The following is a 24,323-nucleotide window of genomic DNA, read 5'->3' as shown; positions in this document are numbered from 1 at the left end:
ATCTTGATAAGTTGTACATAGGACATTATTTTGGTCTAATTTTTCTACCAATTCGGACTTTTGCATCTGTTTGTATTTTACTCATTGCACTTTTTTTGGTATCATTCAGTATATGGTATATAAACTATGAATTCACATTACCTTGCGCGTAACCTCGTCGATCTTCCAGTCTTGCACTCACTTGCCTAATCCACAGTTAGACTCGCAGTGCAATACAAGACATAACGATAGGTATGGGGATATGTTGATGTAAAATGAGATGAGATGAAATGGCATAAACACGGTTTCAGATAAAACAGATAAACACGCAGAGAGGTACGTACAACCTTACTCGTCATACGAATAGAGTTTTACGTTGACGCCATCCAGTCACGAGGGACGGGTTGACGGGTGACCACGTAAAGTGGCTTGGGAAGATATTGTGCTCGTGGGATGGGGGGTTAGTCTCCATGCACAGCTCAAACAAATCATGATGATACAAGATTCGTACGGATGTGCAAGGGCGAAGCAGCGTACGTTCCTGCGTTTCCGTTTCAGATCTTCACTTGAGAGCAGGACTCGATGTGATATGGGTGCGTCAACAAACCAAAGTCTAGATGCAATGCATACGCGCATGAAGTATGGGTAGGTATAAGGTTGAATGCAGATGTACGATATACGTCGTGCGATGTATGCGTGTCGATATGACAAGATCCTTCTACTTCATTTCATACTCATACTGCGCTCTTCGGGTCACGATAGGCCCGCAACGCACGCTTCGAACGTCAGGAAAATGACCATGTTTGTCTGTTTGGTCCAGCATGAACAAAGTCAGCGAACTAGCGGGACCAGCGTTGTGGTACGGGGTACGGGTTCGATCGGGAAGGATAGACTTACCGGTACAGCTCTGTTAATTGGCGGGATGACGGGAAGGGTAGGATAGTGGGAATCAGTACATGTCGTCATCAGCTCCAGCTCCAGCTCACCTGATCAACGTTGGGCCCAGACCCGCGAACATCACTTTCCATCCTTCCTTTTGCACAGCTTCACTGGCTACTTTCCATAGTGTGGGGCGTATCGCACTCTTCGGGTTCAAGGACGAGTCTGAGGAAGTGGATGACCATGAGGAAGAAGCTGATTGGATACGAGTCTTGAACACGTCTATCGGGAAGGTGGCCTATATCCGCGAGGTTGTTAGTCGTAAGACTTGTGATTTTGGAATATCGATATTGATAGATTCCCGTCCCGTCATCTTCAGCTGGCTGACTGGACTCTAGATTATCGAATCTTCGGGTGCGAGTGGGATTGATCTCATCACGCTGAAGTACACTCACCAACCAAGCTGTCACCCCCGCGATACCCCCAGCAGCCATCAACTCCGGCCAACTCAGCCCACTGGAAAGTTCCATCTCCGCCTCGTCAATCAGAGTATGTCCCTCATGCCTCCGTGTATTCTCGGGAAGAGGGGGCGATTTCATGTATTTGAATAAACGTAGGGTTGCTTCGTAGCTGGACGATATCATCCCACAGAGAAGTCAGCCAAACACTTCCTGAAGAGGTGAGATGGGATTTCACTATATGCTCGTGTCACTCACGTGAAGAAATATGGTCCGTACGCTACATCCCTCAGCGCTGTCGCGTTGAACCCCCTGAACAATCCTCTGAACCCATCTGTGCGTATGATGTGCTTGACCACGCCCAGAGTTGAGGTATTCACGTGAGGTGGGGCGGATTGTTCGCGTATCTGATCGAGGGGGAGAGATGTCAATCGATGTTCTCGTACAGGTGGGCTGTTGACAGCATGGAGATATCAAGGATATACGAAAGGATAAACGGGAACATACCTTTATCAACTCGATCGGACATGTCAGAGTCCTACAGAAATACATCAGTGACTGAGGAATTGAGGATATCATATAGGGACCGTGATTGGTGAGGTCAATACAACTCACGCAGCGACCACCCCACTCCCTGCTCCGGCTAGGAATATCTGTCCCAGACTCGGCTCATTCGACGAGTCGGGGTTCAGTTGAAGTTTCATAAAAAACGAGTAAGAGGTGAAGACCACTCCGTTTATCTGGTAGTTTCAAGACATTAGTACTTCGTACGTCCCGTAGAAGAGGGGGAAGGGATTAAAGAACTTACAAATGCTATACCAGCCTATCAATCGTAACCGCATATTATCAGTTATTGCTCTTTTATAGATACAAAGACACAAAGCAGGAACTCACCATTGGCGATGTAACCCCCTTGAACAGCCCTTTCACCTTTTCTTCCTTTACTATAGCGCCTAAACCCAGTCCACATCCTCATCAGCTCATGCCTCACTCTCATATGGTCAGGCGCACATACCCAAAGCACCGAATGTCGACTTATACCTCCCCGCATACTCTGGGGTCTGATACCGTACTTTCACCACATCGAATGGTTGACCAACTACCAGACCTGCTGCGCCTACAATTTAGCGAATATCAGTCGGATCCTTGTAATAAACCCAGTTTACCCTTGAGATACAGAACATACCAGCTATCACACCCGCAGTGAAATCCACCATGGGGTGAATCTCGCCTATTCGATCAGACCACCATTCCCACATCAGCTTTATCACTGTTATCTTTTGTCCGACTCTGGGATAGAGCGTCGCGTACCATTACCATTTCCATTGCTCTTGCCTTTGCCTTTCCCATTATTTGGTGTACCGCCGTTATCGCCCAGATGGGGGTGAGGATGGGTAACGCTCCTCGAGGATTCTCCAAGGCTATCTCCCGTCATTCTTTGTTTCGTATCTAATGACCTCTTTTTCAACAAGGCATATCCGGTCGATAGTTATGTCTGTACGTACGTGATGTATTTTATGCACATGAAGATCTTCCTAGTATACAGCTCGATGAGGTGAATTGTTGGTTATCAACAAAATGTCGAATACGTTTCTTGTTGAATGGATCAGGTCCACGAGTTCCGTCCCCTTCTCAGCTCGTATATATAGAACAATGCCGGTATCTTGATTACACAATGGAGATGCTGATGAGCACAGTCACAAAGAGATGGTATAGACGATCAAGGGGTATATAGTGGATGTAGGATCCACTTAATGATTGCATAAAGGAAGATAACTTACAACCCAATCTGCACCGAACGAGAACCAGGATCAGCGCTTAAGCGCGATTCAACATTAACCGTAGCCGCTCAACCATAGATGACGATGACGAGATGTCAGATAGCATCTTCAACTACAACTCATCTCTCAACTATCATATTCTATACTATATCTCGCAATCATTTACCTTGGCGCGAACAACACCTCGTGACGGATCGACGACATAAGACGACAACGGATACACCCTTCACAGCTCCACCAATGATATGATGAACCTAGACGAAGAGGTCCGCCTGTGGACTACCAACGCCGAACGAGAGAAGACCGAGAACCTCGCTACGCTTTATAGTATTATTGTCAGTTTGGAGTACCTCGAGAGAGCTTATGTGAGGGACTCGGTGAATGGGAAGGAGTGAGTCACGTCTCTCACTATGTTTGCTTCATAACATATCTCGGACTTGTATGAATGATTATGTGATTGACGATGATGGGCCTGGCTCGTAGATACGCTCCAGCATGTATAAAGCTCTTGGCGCAGTACAAGTCGTTGATGAAGCTTGTGGGGGATGATATAGGCGGTGTTGAAACGTTTATGAAGCGGTTCAAGGTGAGTTGGGCTCATCAACATTCCCTTTCTAACTCATGTAGAGGAGACATCATTGAGGTCAAGATTGGATGATCTAATACGCTGCCATGGCAATTGAAACCAAAGCTGATCCACTCTATATACAACACAGATGGACCACCCAGCGGCACTCCACCGCCTGACAGTCGGCGTCCCAGCTACAGTCGAGCATTCAGCAGAAGCTACAGATGGCGGGGCCGAGGCTGGTAAATGGGTTGCGGAGACTACTCAGGTGGGTAACATCGACGTATCGCACGATCAAGTCACGCCCCTCTTTACCGAGCAGTACCATCCTCTCAACGTGGCCTAGTGATTGTGACTGACCGCGTTGTTCGTACGATCAGTCATTCATAACATTCATGGACGCCCTCAAGCTCAATCTCAAAGCGAAAGATCAACTGCACCCATTCCTTACGGACCTCATGAGTGGGTATTCGAGGTTCAAGGGTAGTGGAGAATGGGAAGGCAGAGGGAAGATCCTGCATTGGTGGGTTACGATGATTTCTCATACATTCATCCCTCCTAAACGTCTATAGTAAGTATAGGCAGAGCCAACTGACTAGCTGGGGTATAGGCTTATCACGCTGAATGCTATGAAAGCGAGCGATGAAATCACGGAGGAACAGTCCAGGCAGGTGGGTGATACCCTCCCCATATTTTGCAAATCATATTTCCATCACTCTGCCCTCCGTCCCTGTCCCATCATTCATGAAAGTCGATGAGGCTGATTGTTTATGATTCTATAGATGCTATTCGACATCGAAAACGCATATAACGAATTCTTCAGATCCCTAAGCAGCAGTAACAAGACTTCCTAGATTTTCTATTCCGGTTGTATAGTAGTCGACGACATGGCAAAGTATGCATACGAGATCTGTGCCATTACATCACATTATACAATTGGAAAGCTAATCAGCAAAGAAGAAAGAAGAAGAGTTGAACAGGTTCTCTGGACATTCCAATCCTCCCCTGTCAATCCCTTCTTTCCCACTTTCCCAAACATCCAACGATCCAAACCGTATCTACAATCCCAGCGTAGAAAGACAATCACATCAATGCCCAATACACACATCCATCTCATCCTCATCCACCAATCCTACCCGCACTTCACATCCCCCCAAGCTCTCCAATCCACCCATATCCTCATTTCAAAGGAGGAAGGAGGCGAGATCACGCATGAGATACAGAAGGGAAAATCCAGTATGAAGTCGCGAGTGCATGACTCTAGATCTAAGATCTCTTCGCTGGTCTATCCCCTCCAAATATCCAGGGATCTACCCTTGACTTCCTCGAGAAGGGGGGGATGGATATTCTCTGAGCGTAAGGGATCAGGTAGGAGATGAATGAAGAGAGACGAGGGGGATGTCTAGCCTCTCCGTATAATGAGAGGGATAGATCAAGTGATCATGTGATTGATGGATTGGGATCAGATCGTTGAGGAAGAAGATAGGAAGAGGTTTTGAAAAGCAATGATATTCCATATCCAGACCAGCCATATCCCATTGAGAAAAGAGGATCAACCCAAGCTTATACGTTTCCACCCGGGTAGAAATGTATATATCCCTCATTCTCCCTTTACCCCTCTTACCAGACGTAACATCCCCTGAGCGCTGGAGAATCACACCGATAACCCTCCACCAATTCCAGGACAAAACGAACGTAATGCGAGTCCCATTGACATCGGAACCAAAAGAAAAAGAAGAGGAGAATGGATGATCTAAGTTCGAGTAACAGGAAAAGTACGATCAATCTCTCCACTTTGGAATAGGTCAGACGGAGAAACGCGTTTTCCCAAGATCTCCCTCTCTCAAGGAGAGATCTCTTCTTCTCTCTTCGCGCACCTTCTGAAAGACAGAGAAGGGGGAAGAAAGAAAGGTATGGAATTGCGTTATAAATGATACCTTTTTCCCTTATGTCCCTCCTCCGAAGAGGAAGGACAAAGAGACACTTCTTATCTGTAGTATACCCAATCCTTCCAGGAGAAGGAACCCGTCATTCTTTGATAGACCCCAACCCGTGGCTCATACTCGGAGTAGAACCCACGGTGTGTCACGAGTATCGATCATTCCTGGAATTACTGTCTGAGCGTGAAGCAGGAATGTTCGTGTAGAGTTGGATTGGGATTATGAAGATGAGGGTTATTGGGCGATAAGGAAGTTGGGTGGTGAATGCACTGCGCGTAATATGAGAGTTAGCATATACGATTGAATGAGTATTTCGGAAAATGCGATTGAGCAGTACACGACGAGTAGCACAAGGAGTACACAAATGGCAAGCTGATCTCTCCCGCCTCATGGAGCTACCTGGTTGCTTGAACCTCGTCACAAGCATTCCCCTTGCAGTTGGAGTGATACATATACAAAAATGAACTCACCTTAGGGTTAGAAACGTCTCTCGACAACTGCCCCCGCCCTCCCTATTCCAACCTCCACCAAGGAAGGGACAATATCTCTGAGAAATCGTACTTCACCTCTTCAAACGAACAATCATCCACTTCACTCTCCTTGCTCATGGAAACGATGAAAAGGGATACGAAGTGGAGAAGTGACGTTCCGGGTTCGAATCATCCAGAAAGGGGTAAGAGGGGGAGGGGAATCTCAAGGGCTCAGGGGTTCAGTCTGGAGAGAGAAGAGGGAAGGAGAAGAGGGAAGGGTCTGGATGATGGTTTGATTGCTTATGGGTATACATGAATTTATCAAAGCAGTCAATTGAGATGATGATACAGTAGGTTGACGCTTGGACTTTGGACGCGAGGTTGATTCGACTTTTCCGGTTGTATTGGTTTCCGCCGGAAATGAGAATGACTTTACTGACGTGAATGATCTCTGCTCATAAACCAGTAAGATCTTAAACCCAAAAAGAAAAATACATTATACAAAACTATCATCCTAATCCTATAATAGTCACCCAAACACACCCTGTCGGACCAAAGACTACAAAGCCAACTCGTCCTCATCATCCTCCTCCTCACCAAGTATACTCTCAACCTCCGTATCCTCCTCACTCTCCTCTTCGACCACTTCCATCTTCTTCCCTCTCGACTTGGGCTTAGCCACGACAGTACTTCTAGGTTTCCTGGGAGTCTCATCCGCATCTTCATCTGAGTTATCACCAAGTATCGTACTCCTATCATCATCGCTGATCACGGAGGGAGTGACCGAGCCTCGGCGGGTCGAAGTGGTCGACGAAGCTCTCCTGCCCCTTCGTGACCCAACTTCCGACTGAGCATCTATGTCTTTCTCCTCACTATGAGACAAATCAGCATCACTACCATGTTACGCGGGTCCAAAAAAAATGAACGGTGAACTTACACATCATCGATGAATCCCCATAATTCCTCTATTCTCTCATTCTCGCCTCCCTCTCCTCTAAATGCATCTTCGTCGTACTCTTCCAACTCGGTATATCGCTTGAGCAAGACGCCTTCGAACTTCGCCAAAGCGTTCTTCGAAGATGCATCGCCGAACGGTCGTTTAGCTCTTATAGCTTGTATCAGAGCCATGAGCGATTTCAATCTCCATGATTGCACGGAGCTATCATCTGCTTCGGGAAGGTTGAGTTTCGATAAGAATGATACTAAGGCTTTCCTCATGTCTTCTGAGAAATCGCAATTGAAATGGTCAGCTAAACACCATACAAGATGTAGTGATTCAGCTTACTGGAAGTTTCCGTCAATAGAGATCTGAATATCTGCTCAGCCAAGTCTAAGTGAATAGCAGTATCTATCGTAGCGCCTCCTCTTTCACTATAACCATCATTAGCTGATCTACAACAACAGCCAATCAAACAGAAGCACTTACACAGTCTTGTGTGGATCTAACCAATCAACCATCATCAAACCCATCTGAGCCAGAGGAGGCATCTCCTCGTCCTCAGCATCTTCAGAGAGCTGTGCTAAGAGACCGAAAGTATCCGAGAAGATCTATCCATCGCACACTATCAGCTCGGCGTAGGTGTTCCCTTTATCTTTCTTAGCGGTACTCACAGAGAGCATCCTCCCCTGGTTCTCCGATGAAGAGTAACAATATACAGGCAAGAAGTAAGTCAAGCATTGTCGAAGAGGTTGATTGTCCGCCGTCTCAGGTGAGAAATAAAGTAAGACCAGCGATTGTAACACCTACGAAGAAGGTCAAAAACATGAGCTATCCTGCGTATTGAATCAATGCCACGACAAGCTCACAGTCTCATCAGATATCATACCCGCCAACATCAACTTCGCCACGCCTTCACAAGCTACAGCCTGTACTTCTGGTGAGTCTTGGCTTAAGACATGTCGAACAAGCTCTACCACTTTATCGGCCTACATCAAATGTATCAGCTTTGTTTGCGCGTCATGAACCAGAGATACTTACTGCCATAGTATTAGATACCAGATCATTGATGTCATGTAACATCAAGAGGTCAAATACAACTTGACATACTTTAACTTTCAACTCGTCATCCGCAGCGGTAAGTTGCTGAATGAACAGCCCAAACGAGTTGGTTGCCATTTTCTAGTAAAATCGATACCGGGAGATGGAACCGTCAGCTAATCAATCCCGTACACCAAAGATATGGACAGTTCAGCTCACCGCATCGATCATACAGCATAATCCCAGACAGATCAACCCCTGATCCCTCAAAGCAGGTTCCTCCTTATTCCTCACAGCAGGAATGATCAAATCAGGCAACAGTCCATGGAAGACCGAATTATCCTGTAAATTCGAGTTGGCCCTTTCCAGTAGGCTGATACAGATCAACAGGCATCTTAAATCGATCAAAGCAGCTTTCATCCTTTCTTCTGGATCCTCAGAGTTCATTCGTCGCGAGGCTGAGATCACCGATCTTCGACGGATGATGGACTGGTCGCTTGTCGAGGACGACTGACTATCCATCGGTCCTTCCTCGTCGGTCTCGTCGTGCAGATCTTCCCCTCCCTCTCTAAGCTCGGTGACTACGTCGACTACTACTCTGATCAGATCCCTTTCACCATTAGCGATTTTGGATAGGATATCCAGGCATTTGGGGATGAGTGGTTCGGGTAGATTGGCTTGAGAGATCATTTCGCCTGCAGATAAGATCTAAATCAGCCATCTTGCACTTGGCTATGTGAGGATCACTCTCCACTATGTAGATAACGTCACTCACGAGCAAGCTGGAACATCTTCCTTCGTCCAATTTCATCCGCATAATCGAGATTCACAGCAAGTTTGAGTAATTCTCCAACAATGAACGCGCGATCGGTGATATCTTCATTCCCATCATTGGTAGATCCCACCAACTTGTTGTATTCATCCTGGATGCAGAACGCGAGGGCCGTGACTACAGGAAGAGCTTCTTCGAGCCGGACGTCGTCCTACGAAGAGAATCTTGAGTTTAGTCACTACGCGCATGAATTTCAAGCTGACATACCTTGTTCGAGATGCAATGGTCAACAAAGACTCTGGCCAAGAATGCCTTTTCGGGGTTCAATGACGTCCAGAATTCGTCTGCCATTATGGTCAGCTACATGTCGAGGCAGACTCCGCTTATAAGCCAGCTTACCGTTGAACTCGACTATATCAAGTATCTCAGGCCGAGTGACAAAGACTGATATCAAAGCTTCTTCTGCTACTTGACTTGAGACCACGTCAAAACGAGACAAGAACTGATCAACGTGCAGAGATGATTCAGCTAAATCATTCTGACGCATCATGACAGCAGAATCACACTCACTTCAATCATATCTCCTTCAACCAGGTCAACCCATCCGCCCAGCATCCCCGCCGCAGCCTTTCTGACACTTCCTTCTCGATCCCCTAAACCATTCCTTACAATCTCTTCTCTCTGAGCGATAGATAATACCCTGGGATCAGGAAGGGCTGTGGCGGATAACGATCCAGCATACACAGTACGTCTAAGGATTGGATCCGTGTCTCTTGTTCTAGCCAGGATGTGCGGCAGTGTGGTGGGATTGCGAGGTAGATTGTATAATGCTGCTCTTCGAACTTCCCTACAAAGCATTTATGCCAAAGGTCAGCGGTGAACCCTACGATAGAGGATCAGACGTGACTATACGACTTACGCTGCTTGGTCGTATCTTAACAGATCAAGCAATACTTCTCCCAGAGATTCCTGTCCTTCTTCCAAGTCGTCCTCATCTTCACCACTTTGTAATTTGGCTAAACCAAGAGCAGCTTGTACTCGAACAGCAGCTTCTTTATCTCTTGATCTGTTCAAGAGAGATTCTCTCAATAACACGTATAGATCATCACTATCAGGCACCGTGGTCAGCACACGGTCGTCCCGGTGATACACTGCTCTTCATGAAAAGCCTAGTACAGCAATCAAAAGGTAGCACTCACTCCATCTCTCCCAGACCATTTATCATTGAAACTGTCAACAACGTCACTCTAAACCTGACATTCTTGTCTTTCGCCTCCATCCCTGTAAGCAAATGTTTGAGTAGTTTCACAACGAATCTCGATGAGAAGGTTTCCATTTCCTCTTCTTCTTCATCTTGACCTTCAGTTCTGTTCGCCGCATCTAAATCATGGAGAGTCAAATCAGCCCAGGCATCAGGACATAGAAAACAGAAAGGAGGGGAGAGCGCACCTTGCTCAGTAGAATAAGCCACATAACTAGCCACAAACTTGACCACCCTATCCGCTACAGCCGTCCCTTTCTTGACAGGTAACACCCTATTAACCATCTCTATAAACCCATTGTTAAATGCCCTCTCTCCCACAAGCTTGGTGCCCTTGGGCGTCTCTTCAGTGATGGTCGAGCATTGGTGTTGGATCTTATGGAGCGAAACGATGTTCTTTCGGTGGTTCGCGGTGGTATGTTGGACTTGCTCGAATATGGGCGGGAGGAGGGAGGGCAAGGTATCGGTAAGGTAGGAAGGGGTTAGTGCTCTGGTGCGGGATTGTTTGGCTGAGGATGTTGAGACCATCTTGGTTGGGTCTGTTCCTCCTGTAATCTTACTCTATGATGCAGTATGTGTGATGTGTGTAGTGAATAGTCTGTGAGTAGAAGCAAAAGAAGGAGGAAAGATGATGGTCGATGTTGTTGCTCGTTGCTGTTTGTTTACTTTACGCGATTTGGTGGTATTACGTAACATTATACATACGCGTCAAAATCAGAAAATGAACGACGATGAAAACAAAAACAAAGATCCAGATGGTGTCAACAAACATTACAACGTTGAGCAGCTCATCATACATAGCATCATCACATCACCGCATCACATCGAGCTCACCAGCCGTTTGTCATCGTCTATACTTGGCTTGGGTACATTGCCAGATTCAGAAAAAACTATAAGAAGCAAGAAGAGGAACAACAACCACAATGTCCCAGTCAAACCGTAAACCCCCATCTCAATCCCAGATCCTCCCCGGCTTCCCAACCCTCGGCTTACCAGAGTTGCTCCAATGTCTCTCGGCGCTCGGTATACCCGCACAGATGGAGGATCTCACCAAGCCCACGCCGGGTACGACGCAGGGGATCTATGCGGGGTTGATAGAGGCTTTGATGGGTGCGCCGGTGGAGTCGATCGAGGCGCCTAAGAAGGCTTTGTTGGGGATGATGGAGTATAAGGTGGGTTGATGCTTGGGTCAGGTCTCATTGACACATGTGGATGATGAGGAATGCACATCGAGATGAAGCGTGTGGTAATGTGAGAAAGAGGATCAAAGCTGATCACATTTGGGTCACTAGGAAATGTACGGCGATGCCCTTCAATTTACAATGTTCTTTCGCCATGTGTAAGTACCACACCAACGATGGACTGACCTATCTAACTTCTCCCTCCTATACCCGGAGTTTCTCCACCGAATCCACCACAAGAGTATGTATGAAGACATGAACGCTAACACTCTGTCTCATGTATGCAGACGAGACCTAGCAAACCTATGTGGAATTACCAACTTCTCCCTCGCCGATATCACTCGACCCGAAGCAGCACGTTTCAGAACGGTGCTAAGTGGGATCATGAACTTTGCCAAGTTCAGAGACGAGAGGGCGCATTTCCAAGCTCATTTACAGGCGAGGTTGCAGGAACAGGCTGAGAAGTGGGCATCTGTTTTTAACTGTTTTCATACCATGGAGAGCAGCTGATTAACCAATCATCAATAGAACGGTATCGCTCAGACAGAAGATCGATCAAGTTGAGAACGACATCAGCGAAATCACGTAAGTATCTTCTCAGCTTCAAGTTTTGAAATGGCAAGCTGATATCGTGATATGACTCTTAGTGCCCGAAATGCAGCTGAGAGACCACAATCTGAACAAGCTCAGAAGAGGAACGACGGTCTTCGAGCTGAATTGCTGGAGTTGAGATCGCAGCAGATCAAGTTGAGCGGGGAGGTCGAAGAGCTGAAGAAGGAGAGACAAGGGTTGATGGACCAGGCTGTGAGTGGGATGTTCATCGTACTCTCTTTTCCTGTCAAAGCTCTGCATCAATCGCACCATATACAATTTGAATGATAGCATAATCACTAACACATGTTATCACATCTCCATTCCAGGCTCACAACGCCCACCTCAACACTCAAATCCAACATCAAATCCTCTCCACCAAATCCCGCCTCGTCCAATCACCCGACCGAATCAAAAAACAAATCACCGAAATGACCCTCTCCCTCTCATCCGAGAAAGCCCGTCTATCCTCCTTCCAACTAAAAGCTCGAGAACTATCCAACAGACTTGAAGTGATAACCTCCCTGGAACTGGACCTAAAGAACCTCATAGATCTCCAGAAGACTATAGAGGGGCAGAAGAGCAAGATCGAAGAGTCCAAGCGGGCCAAAACGTCCTGGGTATCAAAGAAGGAATCCAAGGAGATGGAGCTGAAGAATCTCCAGTCGAGATCTGATCAGCTGCAGAGGCAGATTGAAAATGCGCAGAATAAGTTGGATAGGCAGCAGGAGTTGACTAATGAGATTAGGGAGAAACATAATAAGCGGTTGGAGGATTTGAAAGCTGAGTGAGTGGGGTCTGCCAGTTGAGAATTATCACTTTTCCTTTCCTACTTCTGTTTGACTTATGGGGAGCTGATGGTTTGTGATGGTTGTAGATACAAGGTCCGCACGAAGGAACGAGGGGGATGGCAAAAACAGCGTGATCTGTTGTTAGCAGAGCAGAAGGAGTTAGAGAATGAAATGGCAAATTTCATTCAGACACATGAGAATGAAATCAATGATTTGTTACAGGAGTACTGGACTATGAGGAGACAGGCTGGTAAGTTGATATTCACGTGCCCTTTTTCACTTGCGGGGTCAAACAGTCCAGCTGATAAGTCCTTTGTGATTGTAGAGGATTATATGAATACGATGACTATCAAACTTGGGTTGCAAGTTCGAGCTTAGGGCGGGATGCTTCAACTATGGGTGTTTCCTTTATACGTTATTTGTTTTTTCTCTTTCCGGTTTGATCGTTCAGGTATTGAGGTATCAGTTGTATTTTGATCTATGCAGGACTTTTCCAGTAGACTTGCTCTCTCATTAACAAATTACTGCGCTCGATGTGTTCTCATGTAGCTCATAAGATTCTTCTGACATAAATTCATTCTTCTTCAACATCATCACCGCTAAATTACATACACAAACAAACGACCTACGCCTACAACCTTCATCAAATAAGATACAAATCAACCTCGACCCCTCAAAACAGAACAAAAAGGAAACAACCAATCTGTAAAACCTCTATCCTCAGTCCTTGATGAAAAGACTCCAAGTAATGTAGAAGGTTAAATTGGTGGACCGATCAATCAATAAAGATTGGTAGTCTTCTCCTTTTTCTTGCTGGCTTCCTTCTTACCGTCCTTGTGGAGCTTGGTAATTTGTTTCTTCCAGCCGACTGTGCGCGTCGCAGTATCAGCTTGTGTGCTTGTTTGTACCAAGAGGGAACGTAGCGATGATGTATGGGGCAGACACTCACAGCAAGACTTGCAGTTGGCATTACCGTGGGTTTTGCACATGAAGGAACCGTCTTTTTGGTTCTTGAAGTGCGCGGGGAGCTCGAGGGGACCTCTGGGTTTGGGGTCGAAACTTTCCGAGTTGAATAACAATATCAGTATTGATATGACGACTAAAGAGAATTGAGGGGAGGATGACCGTGGGATGGCTTTAAGTCACCAGTGTAGTGGTGTTAAAGGATGAATACTCACCCCATCATAGCGTCGTTGTCTATGACAATATGATCTCACATCAGCTCAAATCATTCCAATCATCATGTGCGATTATTGAGCTCACCCTCTCTAGCGTCAAACTCGCATTGTTGGCAGACTTCGAGACCGTGTTCGCAGAAGAGGGCATCGTTGATTTCGACTAGACAACGAAGCGGAGAGTGGAGTTAGCAGGTGTAATCATGTATGGTAGGGGACTCCCGGGAGAGAAGCCATAGGCAATAGCCCTGGTTTCACTCCTGAACAACAGGGTAAGTGCCCGCGACGGGATGAGGAATAGAATCTCGGTACAAGCGGTGGGTCGGTACTTACTAGATTTATCGGTACTGTGAGAGAGGTGGGTCAATTAGCAAGCGTTCACGATCAAGCACAGAACCATCTCAAAGGTAGATGAGTAAGAAGAAAGTTGAGCCCATCGAGAGATTGAACTGGAGGATATCAAAGTAGAAGAATCAAAGAACACCATCACCCCTCACCTCGCCTCGTCTCGCCGCATCACCGCTCCCAGTCCCTCCCCATAGTGGAAGACGACAGTCAGTCTACTTACTCAGTGGGGGAAACACCAAGGTCAGCCATGATGGATGTGTAAGTATGGATACCTAAGAAGTAGAGTCGAAAAATAGTAGTAGTGGAGTAAGCCAAATGATGAAGACCAGGTGAAGAGAGATAAATGTAAAAGAGGAATGTAGACGCAATTCGTGGGGACACCAGGTATATATATACTGTGCATCTGTAGTGGTCGGGTGACTTCGTACCATAGCATACCTCGTTGTAAGGTTAGATCACCCCCACAAAGAAGGATACATCATCCCATCACTACTACTACTAAAGAATGCTTGATCACTTGACCTTGCTTCGTGTAGATTCGCACTAACCCCAGGTACGACTGGACATGGACATACCGGTTATTCAAATGATACCAAATCCTCCATACTAAAAACCAAATTCCGAGGAGATAAAACCAAATACCCCGTGGAGGTGTGGGGTAAAGGTACCACCATCGTCTCTGGTGACTTACTGGATTAGGTACAGTTGGTTCATCAGTAGATGGAGGGACGAGATAGATAGAATGAACACGAGGTATATTCATTTCTTGGTATGTATCTATATGTATACAAACTGATCAACCCTTCTTCTCATCTTTCGTTGATGACCATCCCATGAATACCGATTAGCATGGCGATCAACAGCCTACCTCGTCATCAATCCAATCTGATGGATTCACAAGCGTACTCCTTTCTCTCCAAGCATCGACCATCTAAGCCTTCCCCTTCCCCTTCCCTTTACCATCCTTACCAGCCGCACCACTAGCTTTCCAAGCACTCAAGATCGCATCAATAACATCCTGCACACCGTCATTGTTCCTGACTGAGGTGAACAACGTAGGACCGTTCTCTCGCATCTTGGCGGCATCTCGCTTCATCACGTCCAATGATGCTCCGACGTGAGGAGCAAGGTCGATCTGTGGTCACGAAGACAAGATTAGCATTGATCATTGGTGAAGTGGGATTGCGATCATCTGCAGCGATATACTAAATGACGGCCAAGGAATGATGCCAAGAGAGGTGGCCGTCTATCGCAATCTTGGTTGAAACGAATGACTCACCTTGTTCACAATCAGTAAATCAGATTGCGAGATACCAGGTCCACCTTTCCTTGGGATCTTATCACCTCCACTGACATCTATAACGTAGATGATGTAGTCTGCGAGTTCTCGAGAGTAGTTTGCTAAGATGGGACAAGTCATTCAGCGTCGTCCCGGCGTAGAATATCATGTAAACCTTCATCCACTGAAGGTATTCTACCTCTTAACGGAAGAGAGATCAAGTATCTATTCGAGATCTGAGTATTCCATGACCCTAGCTCTCCACTCCCAACGACACAAGACATTCCACTCCCACTTCTCTTTCTACATTCGTCCGCATGAGATAAGATCAGCTCACCAGCCAAATTATCCCCCCCACTCTCTACAAACAGCATCTCACACCCGAAGTCCACCTGCAACTCCTCCAACGCACCCATATTCGCACTAATATCTTCTCGAATGGCCGCATGGGGACATCCTCCAGTTTCGATCGCTCGGATCCTCTCTGTCGGTAGGGCCTCGTTTCGGATGAGGAACTCTTGGTCTTCTCGGGTGAAGATGTCGTTTGTCACGGCGGCTGTGGGAGGGAAAGGGAGTTATAAGAGATAGGTAGAGGGCGGGGATTTGAGATGATTGAAAGATAGAAATGAAGTGGATGCGGAGAGGATAGAGATGGATTGAGATAGACTCGTTAGCTCTTCCACGCCTGAGATGTGTTCAATTTGATGATATCAAGACCAACTCACCAATGTTGTATTCATCCCTCAAAGCTCGACAGAGCGCCAAGAGTAAAGCGGTTTTACCTGATCCGACAGGACTACGTGAAAGCACAAGCATAATTAGCTGCTACTTCGTCCAGCTGCAAGCTGATCTACCAATAGACGCTCGTGGAGGAGTGCTGGTCAGGAGCACCAAACTCACCCTCCAATACCAATAGTAAAACCCCTTTCTTCCCAATCCCTACCCGAGTAATCTGGCATATCACGTTCCGAGAATTTACCTGGAGATGCAAGAGATAGCATCAGCACTTGCCATCTTTTGTTTAGCTAGAATACATTCTCGTGTCCGACCTGTGATCTGGGAATTGCAGTAGTAACTGCCAGGAGCCGTCCCCTCTGAGTCTTCACTTCCACACCAGCTCTACAGCTGATAGCCCTCTACATCACTAAAACGGATTCCTCAAACCAGCTCGACAACTCACCAGCATGTTCCAAATGCTCATGCGTATGCCCATGTTCATCCGGCGTCCACCCATCATGTCCATGATCGTGCGTATGACCGCCATGTTCGTGCAAATGCAAGGGCGACGCATCATTCACAGAGCTAGTGAATGACACTGGTCGGGATGAGTCATTGCCATCATGTGAATGGGAATGGGGAGGCTGGTTCTGCGCTGCGTTGAGGGCTGAGGCGAGTCGGTCAGAGAATTGACAGACTGGTTGAGAGGGGTTGGACATTGTGGTGTGGTTGCTCTTTTCGTATATCCGAGAAGACGGGTCGCGTATGCTGGGTATTCTATGGTATACGATTGACAAAATGAGGTAGAATCAATAAAAGGATAGTAGTAGTAAGCTAGATGTAGAGTTGTTATCTAAGCCAATATCATTGCCAAGTACCAGTTGTTGATTATGTATCCCCGCTTGGTGGAGTTAAGTGATGAGGAATGCACTCATATGCACATATGCACATGGCACGGTCCCACCCCTAAATATTTATCTAAACCCGACCCCCTTTGACAACTTTTACCCTGAATAACGCATGTCTGTCTACTCGAGCACCAATCGATTTCACTCTCACGCGAACAGATTACCAAATATCCCCAATGCGTGGTGGAGGGGGCGACACAGGTGCTCCAGACTATATCAATCATCTCAACGTATGCATCACGAAGCCCTCGAGAGGGGTAGCTTCTTGATCAAGTATGAGCAGACTGGCTGAACGTCTTTTCTGTATAAGGTGGTATAGCTCGACAAGATTTCAAGCAGATACGAAAACACCGGGAATTGACCGACACAGACCCACAACGGTCATATATAAACCCAAGTCTCGAATCAGATCAGTCTCACCAAATTCCCAGATTGCATGATATATGTATGTTGACCAATTTCACATAGTCCTTCCCAAAAGTAGTATCTATGTATGTAAAGACGATAAGATCTATCATCCGCAAAATCTAGGCCGATACTTCTATATTCTCTTTTTCGGTGAGGATATTGTTCGACCCTATCTCAAGGAAATCTTTCGCCTCATCTTCTCTCTCGTCGTTGTTATGCGTTACTTCGATATTCTGCGTGTCATTTTCAGCCAACACCTTCTCCACGAGGTCATTCTCCTCCTCTTCTTCTCGCGCTCCTGCTTCTTTCGTTTCTTCCTCATTTTCATCTACCTTCCCATCCCCATCTAGCTCGACGTTTTCCGCTTCTGCTTCACCTTCTACTATCCCCTCGTCTTCCTCTTCCTCCTCCTCAGACCTGACCGGCAACTCAGACTGCGCCTCAACCCTCTTAAAAGCATATCGACAAACCATCAACCCCTTTGTCAAACCCCTTGCCATCCAGGCTTTCTCAACGATGTACAGTCCATCGTACCGATATCCCTCTGCGGGGGCATAGACAGAAGGGAGCTTGTACCCTCTTATCACTCTGACGGGTTTTCGAGTTTCAGATGATTTCTGCGGTCGGTTCGAATCACAGATAGTCAGCTAGAATGTTCATAACCATCTCGCTGCCATCCATCACGGTGGGACTTTCTGTTATGTTGGAAGATAAGGGAGAAGGTAGGTCTGACTTTCAAAGCTGCATTAAACGTATTATTAAAACTCTGATCATAGCTCTGTTCGGCTGTTCGTAGATTCTTAGGGTTTTGTTTCGTGCCTTTTAGATCTCGTCCGCCTGAGCCGGTATAGGTGAAGGCGTATCCCAGATCAACACTGGATATTCACACAGAATATTCAGTCTGATGTTCTACCTGCGGAGATACGCATGAGAAAGGACGAAACCTCACTCATCTGGATATCCACCTGACAACGCTACGCTCCATGCTCCCTCTTGGGCGTTGCCCGATATCCCAGCTACCGTTGGGCTGAACAAGTGAAGCACAAAGTCAGATATACCCAGCTTCGCTTACAGACGCTAGCGCGGTCATGACTCACGCATGTACTGCATCGGTGGAACAGTCCATCCTACATGAACGATACGGTTAGCTAGCAGCACCAGATTCTTGTCTATCCAGCAAATACGACTCACCTGGTAGCCCAGCACCGACCAACCTCCACACCAGTTATATGGCCGAATTGTTTTCTACCCATCATCATCTATCAGCTCAACTTTGTTCTCGGTTCTCAGGGCTGCGAAAGGGATGGTCAGGTCCATGACTTACGGATCTTCAGTCCTAATCCCTAATCTCTGGGCTTTACGCTGCCTCCATCTATCCTCCTCATCCTCCTCTTCTTCGTCCTGCTCATCATTGTCATTGTCCCTTGATCGCTTCGTGCTGGATCTAGATAGAATGGGTTTGACATCTTCTTTCCATAATGGTGATTCGCCCGTATAGTTCGGTCTAATCGTGGTCCTCCCACTTGATCTCGTACTTCTTCTTAGTCCATTTGTAGCTTCACCATCCTCGCTGTTATTGGCAGTCCCCTCAGCAGGTTTAGGTTTGGGTTTAGGTAAGGCTCTGATAGGTCTGATAGTCTTCTCAGGCTTGAAGGTACTATCCCCTTCGTCCTTCTTCTTGCTCTTCTGGATAGCTTTTTTAGGCTGTGCTTTGGGGAGGGACGGTGCTCCGAGACCCAGGGAGAGGAGGAGGGCTTCGTTATCCCTACGACCTGATGTCAATTACCTAGCAAGGGGAGATGGGAAAGGGAAGATGAGAATAAGGCTCACTTGATATTCTGAATTCGCTGTTCTTCGTATGATAAGGCCATTTCGATTGATCTCTGTCTATGTCAGGAGGTGAACCATGAAGTGGTATGACGATATGACTGGAAGATGTCTGCAGTATCTAGATGGGTACTACTGCTGCTCGTGCTCTGTTCGCCAGCTAGAGTACGCGTCGGAGGTAAAACATTGGTTTTTATCTTTCGAAACGTAAACAATGAAAGTCAGTCACGTGATGCGGTTCGTGCTTGAGCCGGAAATGCTGGAGATGCAGGAAGGTAGGTCGTTCTGTCTAGGACAGCAATCGTTGAGCAGGAGAGAGGGAAGAGAACCGTTAGCATGAAGTGTTGCGAGTGTGTAAGGTGATGTTGAATTAATGTACTGGAGGCTATCACTCCTGAGGCCTTATACGAGCCGGGTAGTCTAGTGTGATCATCACGGGGGGTCATAAGTCACTTGATACCGGTATTCATCTCATTGAGGTCACGTTTCAGAACCAAGAGTAGCCATAGCTGAGAAGCATGTTCAGCTCATCGTAGCTACAGTTCAGAAGGCATCAGAATCGCAGTATCAGACCATCGAGGTTTTGCAGGACCTGGGAGAGGAAGGAAACCTATGGGCGAATGATCCTCTAACTGTGGCTGTATGGCAAGTCGAGGACATCTGTCATTGATTAACCTGGGTTTCTTAGCCAGTTCTCCTCTTATTCTGAAATGCATCATAGTACCTATTTGACCCATCTACAGGATACATATACATGCTTTGCAGTACTGTATCTGCTCCGGCAGCAGAGATAGTCACTCAACATCGGTGGTTGTAGCGGTTGTATCACGTGATATCGGGCTGATAACGTAAAGTGAGCCCAGTCGCGTGTATGATGTTGAGTGTGGTGGTGGATTGTGACTTTTGACTTTTGTTTGGATCGTGTCTTTCCATCTTCGTCCGTCATCTCACCGCGTCATCTTCGATAAATATTGTATAGACATCTCTCACCTGGACTCGCCGAGGGAGAGGCCCTTGCGAATCGCCGAACAATCCTCGAGAACAGGTCCACCACAAGCAAAAATAAACAGCGAAATGGTCGAAAAGGAAATAGGGAGGCAAATAAACATGACCTCCATCTCCCACTCTCATAATCCCTCAACTTCAACTTCCAACTCCTCCTCCAGACCAAATAACTCGAGAATAACAACCTGGCCTCTTGAGTTCGATGATCCCGAACCTTCGTCCTCGTCCTCTCGCCCAATACATACGCATCTCACCATACCCTCTCTCACCACATCTACATCAACCTCATCGAAATCGCTCTCTACGTCACGCGGGACAAAAAGGTCCAATGCGAGTGCGAGCGGGACGATATCGCCCAGACGGATCAAACGCGTAAGAGGGGGTACACCCCTCGAGGATGATTCGACGCCAAATATCGAGGATGGTGATGGGGGGACCTCGTCTTTTCGGTTTATGGCTGATGCCTCGGGACTTACTACTGCTGTAGCTGGACCTAGCTCTTATGAAGAAGAACGGGAAGGGGATGTGGAGGTGGGAAGGACGAGTGAGAATGGAGATGGAGAAGAGGATAGTAAGAGCGTGCTGTTCTCTGAACGGACGGGGAAGACGGAGCTTTTGGAGGAAGGTGCAGGGGATGAGACGATATTGGCTTTACAAGAGGACGCGGAAGGATTACTGAATGGGAATGAGTTTCTGGTGGAAGATGATCCCCAAGAAGAAGGGGGGGAGGAGTTCCTGGTAGAGCAGCAAGATGAGGACGAAGAACAGTATGAACCTCAAGATACTCCCGAGGAAGAGGAGGTATCGACGAATCCACGTCCACTCACTATCGACCTGAGGGAAGTTATGCCCCCTCCCCCTTCAGTGAAATCACGTTCCACCTCGTCGGGTCACCCAGATACAATGACGCAAGTCATCGAAGGTTCCTCCAAGACCAGGCCCAGAGGGCATAATCACTCGTTTATCGATCTCAACGAACAGGCTTATTCGGATAATATCGATGATCAGGATGTGAAAGAGGGGAGCGGATCACCTGAGAGTTATCATTCGGGAGATTCAGACGAGTACGAGATGGATCATAGGCCTGTGCTCGAACGAACGGCTATTAAACGGGACATACGGAGTTTCACAGAGAGTTTGACGGTGCTGAGAGAGGGAGTGGATGGGTATTTGCCTTTTAAGGTTGTTGATCGATTGGGGGAAGGTGTGTCCGATGTCGTTTCTCCCTTCTTATTGGCTTCGGTGAGCTGACTGTGCTTATGTAGGGACCTTCTCGTCTGTCTATCTGGCATATGATTGTTTGAATCGAACGTATGCCAACGAATATTGGTCTGGAATACCGGATGAGGATCAGGAGGAAGATGAGGAACAGCAACCGCCGGTCAAAGTCGCTTTGAAGAAGATCTTGGTAACTAGTAGTCCGGCTAGGATAGAGAATGAATTGGCAATCCTTGAGGCTTTGAGGTGAGCTACATTGCCAATATCTCTTCTTCGATGTGTTCGGTGGATTAGCTGACTTTTTGTTCATTGAACAGAGGTTGTCGTAATGTCTCGCAACTCATTAGTGCGTTCAGAGAGGAAGACCAGATCATCATTGTACTGCCCTATCATCAGAGCGACGATTTTCGAGTAAGTTGACCAGCTCGTATTGACCGTGGTGATGATATCATCAACTCACCATGTCGTGCTATATAGCACTTCTACCGACACATGGACCCACCCCACATTCGATCATACCTCCAAAGCCTATTTCGCGCACTCAAAGATATCCATAAACGAGGGATCGTCCATCGAGACGTTAAGCCTGCGAATTTCTTGTACGATTACGAAAGTGGAGAAGGAGTCTTGGTGGATTTCGGATTAGCCGAGCGATATGTCCCACCGAGAAAACCGACTTGTCAACATGCTCCTGCGACTGTTACTTCCCTGCAGGGGTCGAAGATCAAAACTGGGGAAACGCCAATAGTGGAACAGGCCGTGTACGATGCGAGGAAACGAGGGAGACAGGGTGAAGGTAGAATTGGATTTCCTCATGAGGATAAGCGGCCGACTATCAAGACGAACCGAGCGGGCACGAGGGGGTTCAGAGCTCCGGAAGTGCTGCTTAAATGCCCGGATCAGACTGTTGGTGAGTCTACTTAGCGTTCCTACATCTGTATACGAGGGAAGGAGGTACTGATGCTTTGACTTAGCGATTGACATCTGGTCTGCTGGAGTGATGCTCTTATCGATATTGACGCACAAGTTCCCGGTATTCAACTCGAGTGATGATATCGAAGCCTTGATGGAGATTGCTGCGATCTTTGGAAGGGCAGCGATGGAGCGATGTGCTTTGCTTCACAGTGAGTAACTCGCAGCGAACCTCTGATATATTGTGCTAAACCTTCTCATGACAGACCGAACGATCATATCGAATGTACCCACTCTCGACTCCCATCCCTCCTCTCTCGCTTCACTGGTCATGAAATTGAACCCACATATTTATACCCCGCACATGACGAACCCTACTCCCGATGACGCACGAGAACACATCGAAGCGATCGACCAGGCGATTGACCTCTGTCAGAAACTACTTCGCTTGGACTCGACCAAACGTCTCTCAGCTGCTCAGGCACTTAGACATCCTTTCTTGGCTCCTCGTGAGGATGAAGAGGATGTGGAAGAAGGTAGAGATGAAGTGTTGGATCCTAAAGATGGGAAGTGTGGGGAGCTGCATGAGGTTGAGGATGGTAGACGTGAGTTCAGCTGTGGTCATCGTTTTCAAGGTATTGCAATATCGAAGCTGATGGTTTGTTGGGGAATTTAGACCGAGCATACTTTCATCCTGATATGAGGGAATTACCTTTCGGACAAGGTATACCACCCAGTCGGGATTCTTGTGAGTCTGTCTCTTTCATCGTATCGAAGGATATCTCTGCTGATGGTCGATGGGTCGTGTATAGTATGTCCAGAACATGAACATTATCAAGAACGATTTCAGATCAATCCTCTAGTCACTCGCCGTTGGGTCATTCAAGCTGCTGAAGAGATTGATCCAGAGACGCAGGAAGATCAAGATGAAGAGGCCGAAGGATTCGTAATTGAACCTACCAACTCTAACCAGCATAATACATCGAACGGTAATACCAAATACGTCAATCCGACTAGCAATGGGGTACCACTGAAAGAGAGGGACGTGAACGCTCCGTCCAATCAGGTTAGTAATGGGATGTACGAGAGGAAGAGGCGGGGAGCGTTGGTTGAGTATTAGGCTGGCGGAGGGGTATCGTTATTTGTTTCTCGGACACTTATTCTTTTCTTCATGGCATAGTTATAGATTTGAACTAGCATTATTATTCTCTCATTAGCATTTAACGATTTCATTGACGACTTTCTTTTCCTTCCGTTATGATAGTACCATATATACCTTGTTGCATGTGTATTGTTCTCTCGTTCTCTTTGACCATTATATTATCTTATGCATTGATGTTTTGTACAGAACGAGATAGTTAGGATAGTCACCCCGTCACCCCGTCTGCCAAGTAGGAAATGTCCGATAACTCGTATCTTAGTGCGGGACTAACGAGGGTACTACGTCGAACGCGCCTTTCCACTTACTCGTGCAGCTAGTACTAGTAGTTGCACTTGTCGATTCACAGCTTGGTACAGTCCATCTTCCATTATTCTCTCTCTTACTTTAATTTTCCAACTTATACCTTCTCATCAATACATACACTTGCATGCGGACTTAGCTCAGGTGTAGAGCTACCCCGCATTCGTTTCATATCTCATCTTATACAATACCCAGACTTTGATTTGTGCTTTACGGAAAAGAAAGAATACCTCGAGTTACATCACTTGGCATACCATACTATACCTCATCTTCGATCTTGACTGGACGGACGGAGAGGGAGCATAGTACCGGAATATCAGACTTGAAAATAGGAAAGGATAGATAGAATATTACGGTTGGTTGCTGTATATATGTTATAGAGGTGAGTTCACTTGCTCTTCTGCTGAGTCTTGTA

At 46.8% G+C, this 24,323-nt stretch overlaps 8 protein-coding genes across 8 annotated transcripts; 3 read left to right on the top strand and 5 right to left on the bottom strand.

Moving 5' to 3' along the window:
• Positions 1-732: 732 nt before the first annotated feature.
• On the bottom strand, positions 733-2,751 carry I302_102865 (uncharacterized protein; the record flags this gene model as incomplete). Its single annotated transcript, XM_065869575.1, has 11 exons — positions 733-786; positions 877-886; positions 966-1,156; positions 1,314-1,488; positions 1,575-1,723; positions 1,824-1,854; positions 1,932-2,056; positions 2,211-2,269; positions 2,332-2,433; positions 2,503-2,547; positions 2,628-2,751. The coding sequence occupies 11 exons, from the start codon at positions 2,749-2,751 to the stop codon at positions 733-735; spliced, it is 1,065 nt and encodes a 354-aa protein (XP_065725647.1).
• A 591-nt stretch (positions 2,752-3,342) lies between these two features.
• I302_102864 (uncharacterized protein) lies at positions 3,343-4,519 on the top strand (the record flags this gene model as incomplete). The annotated part of the gene is made up of 6 exons (XM_019188233.1): positions 3,343-3,488; positions 3,581-3,683; positions 3,814-3,933; positions 4,046-4,188; positions 4,276-4,336; positions 4,448-4,519. The coding sequence occupies 6 exons, from the start codon at positions 3,343-3,345 to the stop codon at positions 4,517-4,519; spliced, it is 645 nt and encodes a 214-aa protein (XP_019051111.1).
• Positions 4,520-6,634: 2,115 nt separating this feature from the next.
• I302_102863 (uncharacterized protein) lies at positions 6,635-10,614 on the bottom strand (the record flags this gene model as incomplete). The annotated part of the gene is made up of 15 exons (XM_019188232.1): positions 6,635-6,947; positions 7,013-7,298; positions 7,361-7,446; positions 7,502-7,623; positions 7,687-7,818; positions 7,882-8,001; positions 8,054-8,194; positions 8,273-8,748; positions 8,829-9,036; positions 9,093-9,169; positions 9,225-9,327; positions 9,396-9,672; positions 9,745-9,933; positions 10,025-10,205; positions 10,275-10,614. 15 exons carry the CDS (start codon positions 10,612-10,614, stop codon positions 6,635-6,637), a joined length of 3,051 nt encoding a protein of 1,016 aa, XP_019051110.1.
• A 395-nt stretch (positions 10,615-11,009) lies between these two features.
• I302_102862 (uncharacterized protein) lies at positions 11,010-13,027 on the top strand (the record flags this gene model as incomplete). Its single annotated transcript, XM_019188231.1, has 8 exons — positions 11,010-11,258; positions 11,379-11,425; positions 11,555-11,731; positions 11,796-11,852; positions 11,915-12,071; positions 12,188-12,645; positions 12,736-12,899; positions 12,975-13,027. 8 exons carry the CDS (start codon positions 11,010-11,012, stop codon positions 13,025-13,027), a joined length of 1,362 nt encoding a protein of 453 aa, XP_019051109.1.
• Positions 13,028-13,428: 401 nt separating this feature from the next.
• Positions 13,429-14,421, bottom strand: I302_102861 (uncharacterized protein; the record flags this gene model as incomplete). Its single annotated transcript, XM_019188230.1, has 6 exons — positions 13,429-13,517; positions 13,599-13,708; positions 13,828-13,846; positions 13,913-13,987; positions 14,158-14,171; positions 14,393-14,421. 6 exons carry the CDS (start codon positions 14,419-14,421, stop codon positions 13,429-13,431), a joined length of 336 nt encoding a protein of 111 aa, XP_019051108.1.
• A 682-nt stretch (positions 14,422-15,103) lies between these two features.
• I302_102860 (urease accessory protein UreG) lies at positions 15,104-16,887 on the bottom strand (the record flags this gene model as incomplete). Its single annotated transcript, XM_019188229.1, has 6 exons — positions 15,104-15,307; positions 15,452-15,573; positions 15,789-16,007; positions 16,177-16,247; positions 16,352-16,430; positions 16,632-16,887. 6 exons carry the CDS (start codon positions 16,885-16,887, stop codon positions 15,104-15,106), a joined length of 951 nt encoding a protein of 316 aa, XP_019051107.1.
• Positions 16,888-17,603: 716 nt separating this feature from the next.
• I302_102859 (uncharacterized protein) lies at positions 17,604-19,355 on the bottom strand (the record flags this gene model as incomplete). Its single annotated transcript, XM_019188228.1, has 7 exons — positions 17,604-18,101; positions 18,218-18,359; positions 18,434-18,511; positions 18,582-18,611; positions 18,676-18,729; positions 18,809-19,249; positions 19,315-19,355. 7 exons carry the CDS (start codon positions 19,353-19,355, stop codon positions 17,604-17,606), a joined length of 1,284 nt encoding a protein of 427 aa, XP_019051106.1.
• A 1,063-nt stretch (positions 19,356-20,418) lies between these two features.
• Positions 20,419-23,566, top strand: I302_102858 (uncharacterized protein; the record flags this gene model as incomplete). The annotated part of the gene is made up of 8 exons (XM_019188227.1): positions 20,419-21,520; positions 21,582-21,780; positions 21,852-21,945; positions 22,012-22,444; positions 22,509-22,658; positions 22,713-23,051; positions 23,123-23,194; positions 23,259-23,566. The coding sequence occupies 8 exons, from the start codon at positions 20,419-20,421 to the stop codon at positions 23,564-23,566; spliced, it is 2,697 nt and encodes an 898-aa protein (XP_019051105.1).
• Positions 23,567-24,323: the final 757 nt, after the last annotated feature.

Source organism: Kwoniella bestiolae, chromosome 1, assembly GCF_000512585.2.
Source record: "Kwoniella bestiolae CBS 10118 chromosome 1, complete sequence".
In the NCBI taxonomy this organism is placed as follows: domain Eukaryota; kingdom Fungi; phylum Basidiomycota; class Tremellomycetes; order Tremellales; family Cryptococcaceae; genus Kwoniella; species Kwoniella bestiolae.
Note: the sequence above shows the minus strand (reverse complement) of the source record. Positions and strands in the feature narration are given on the sequence as shown.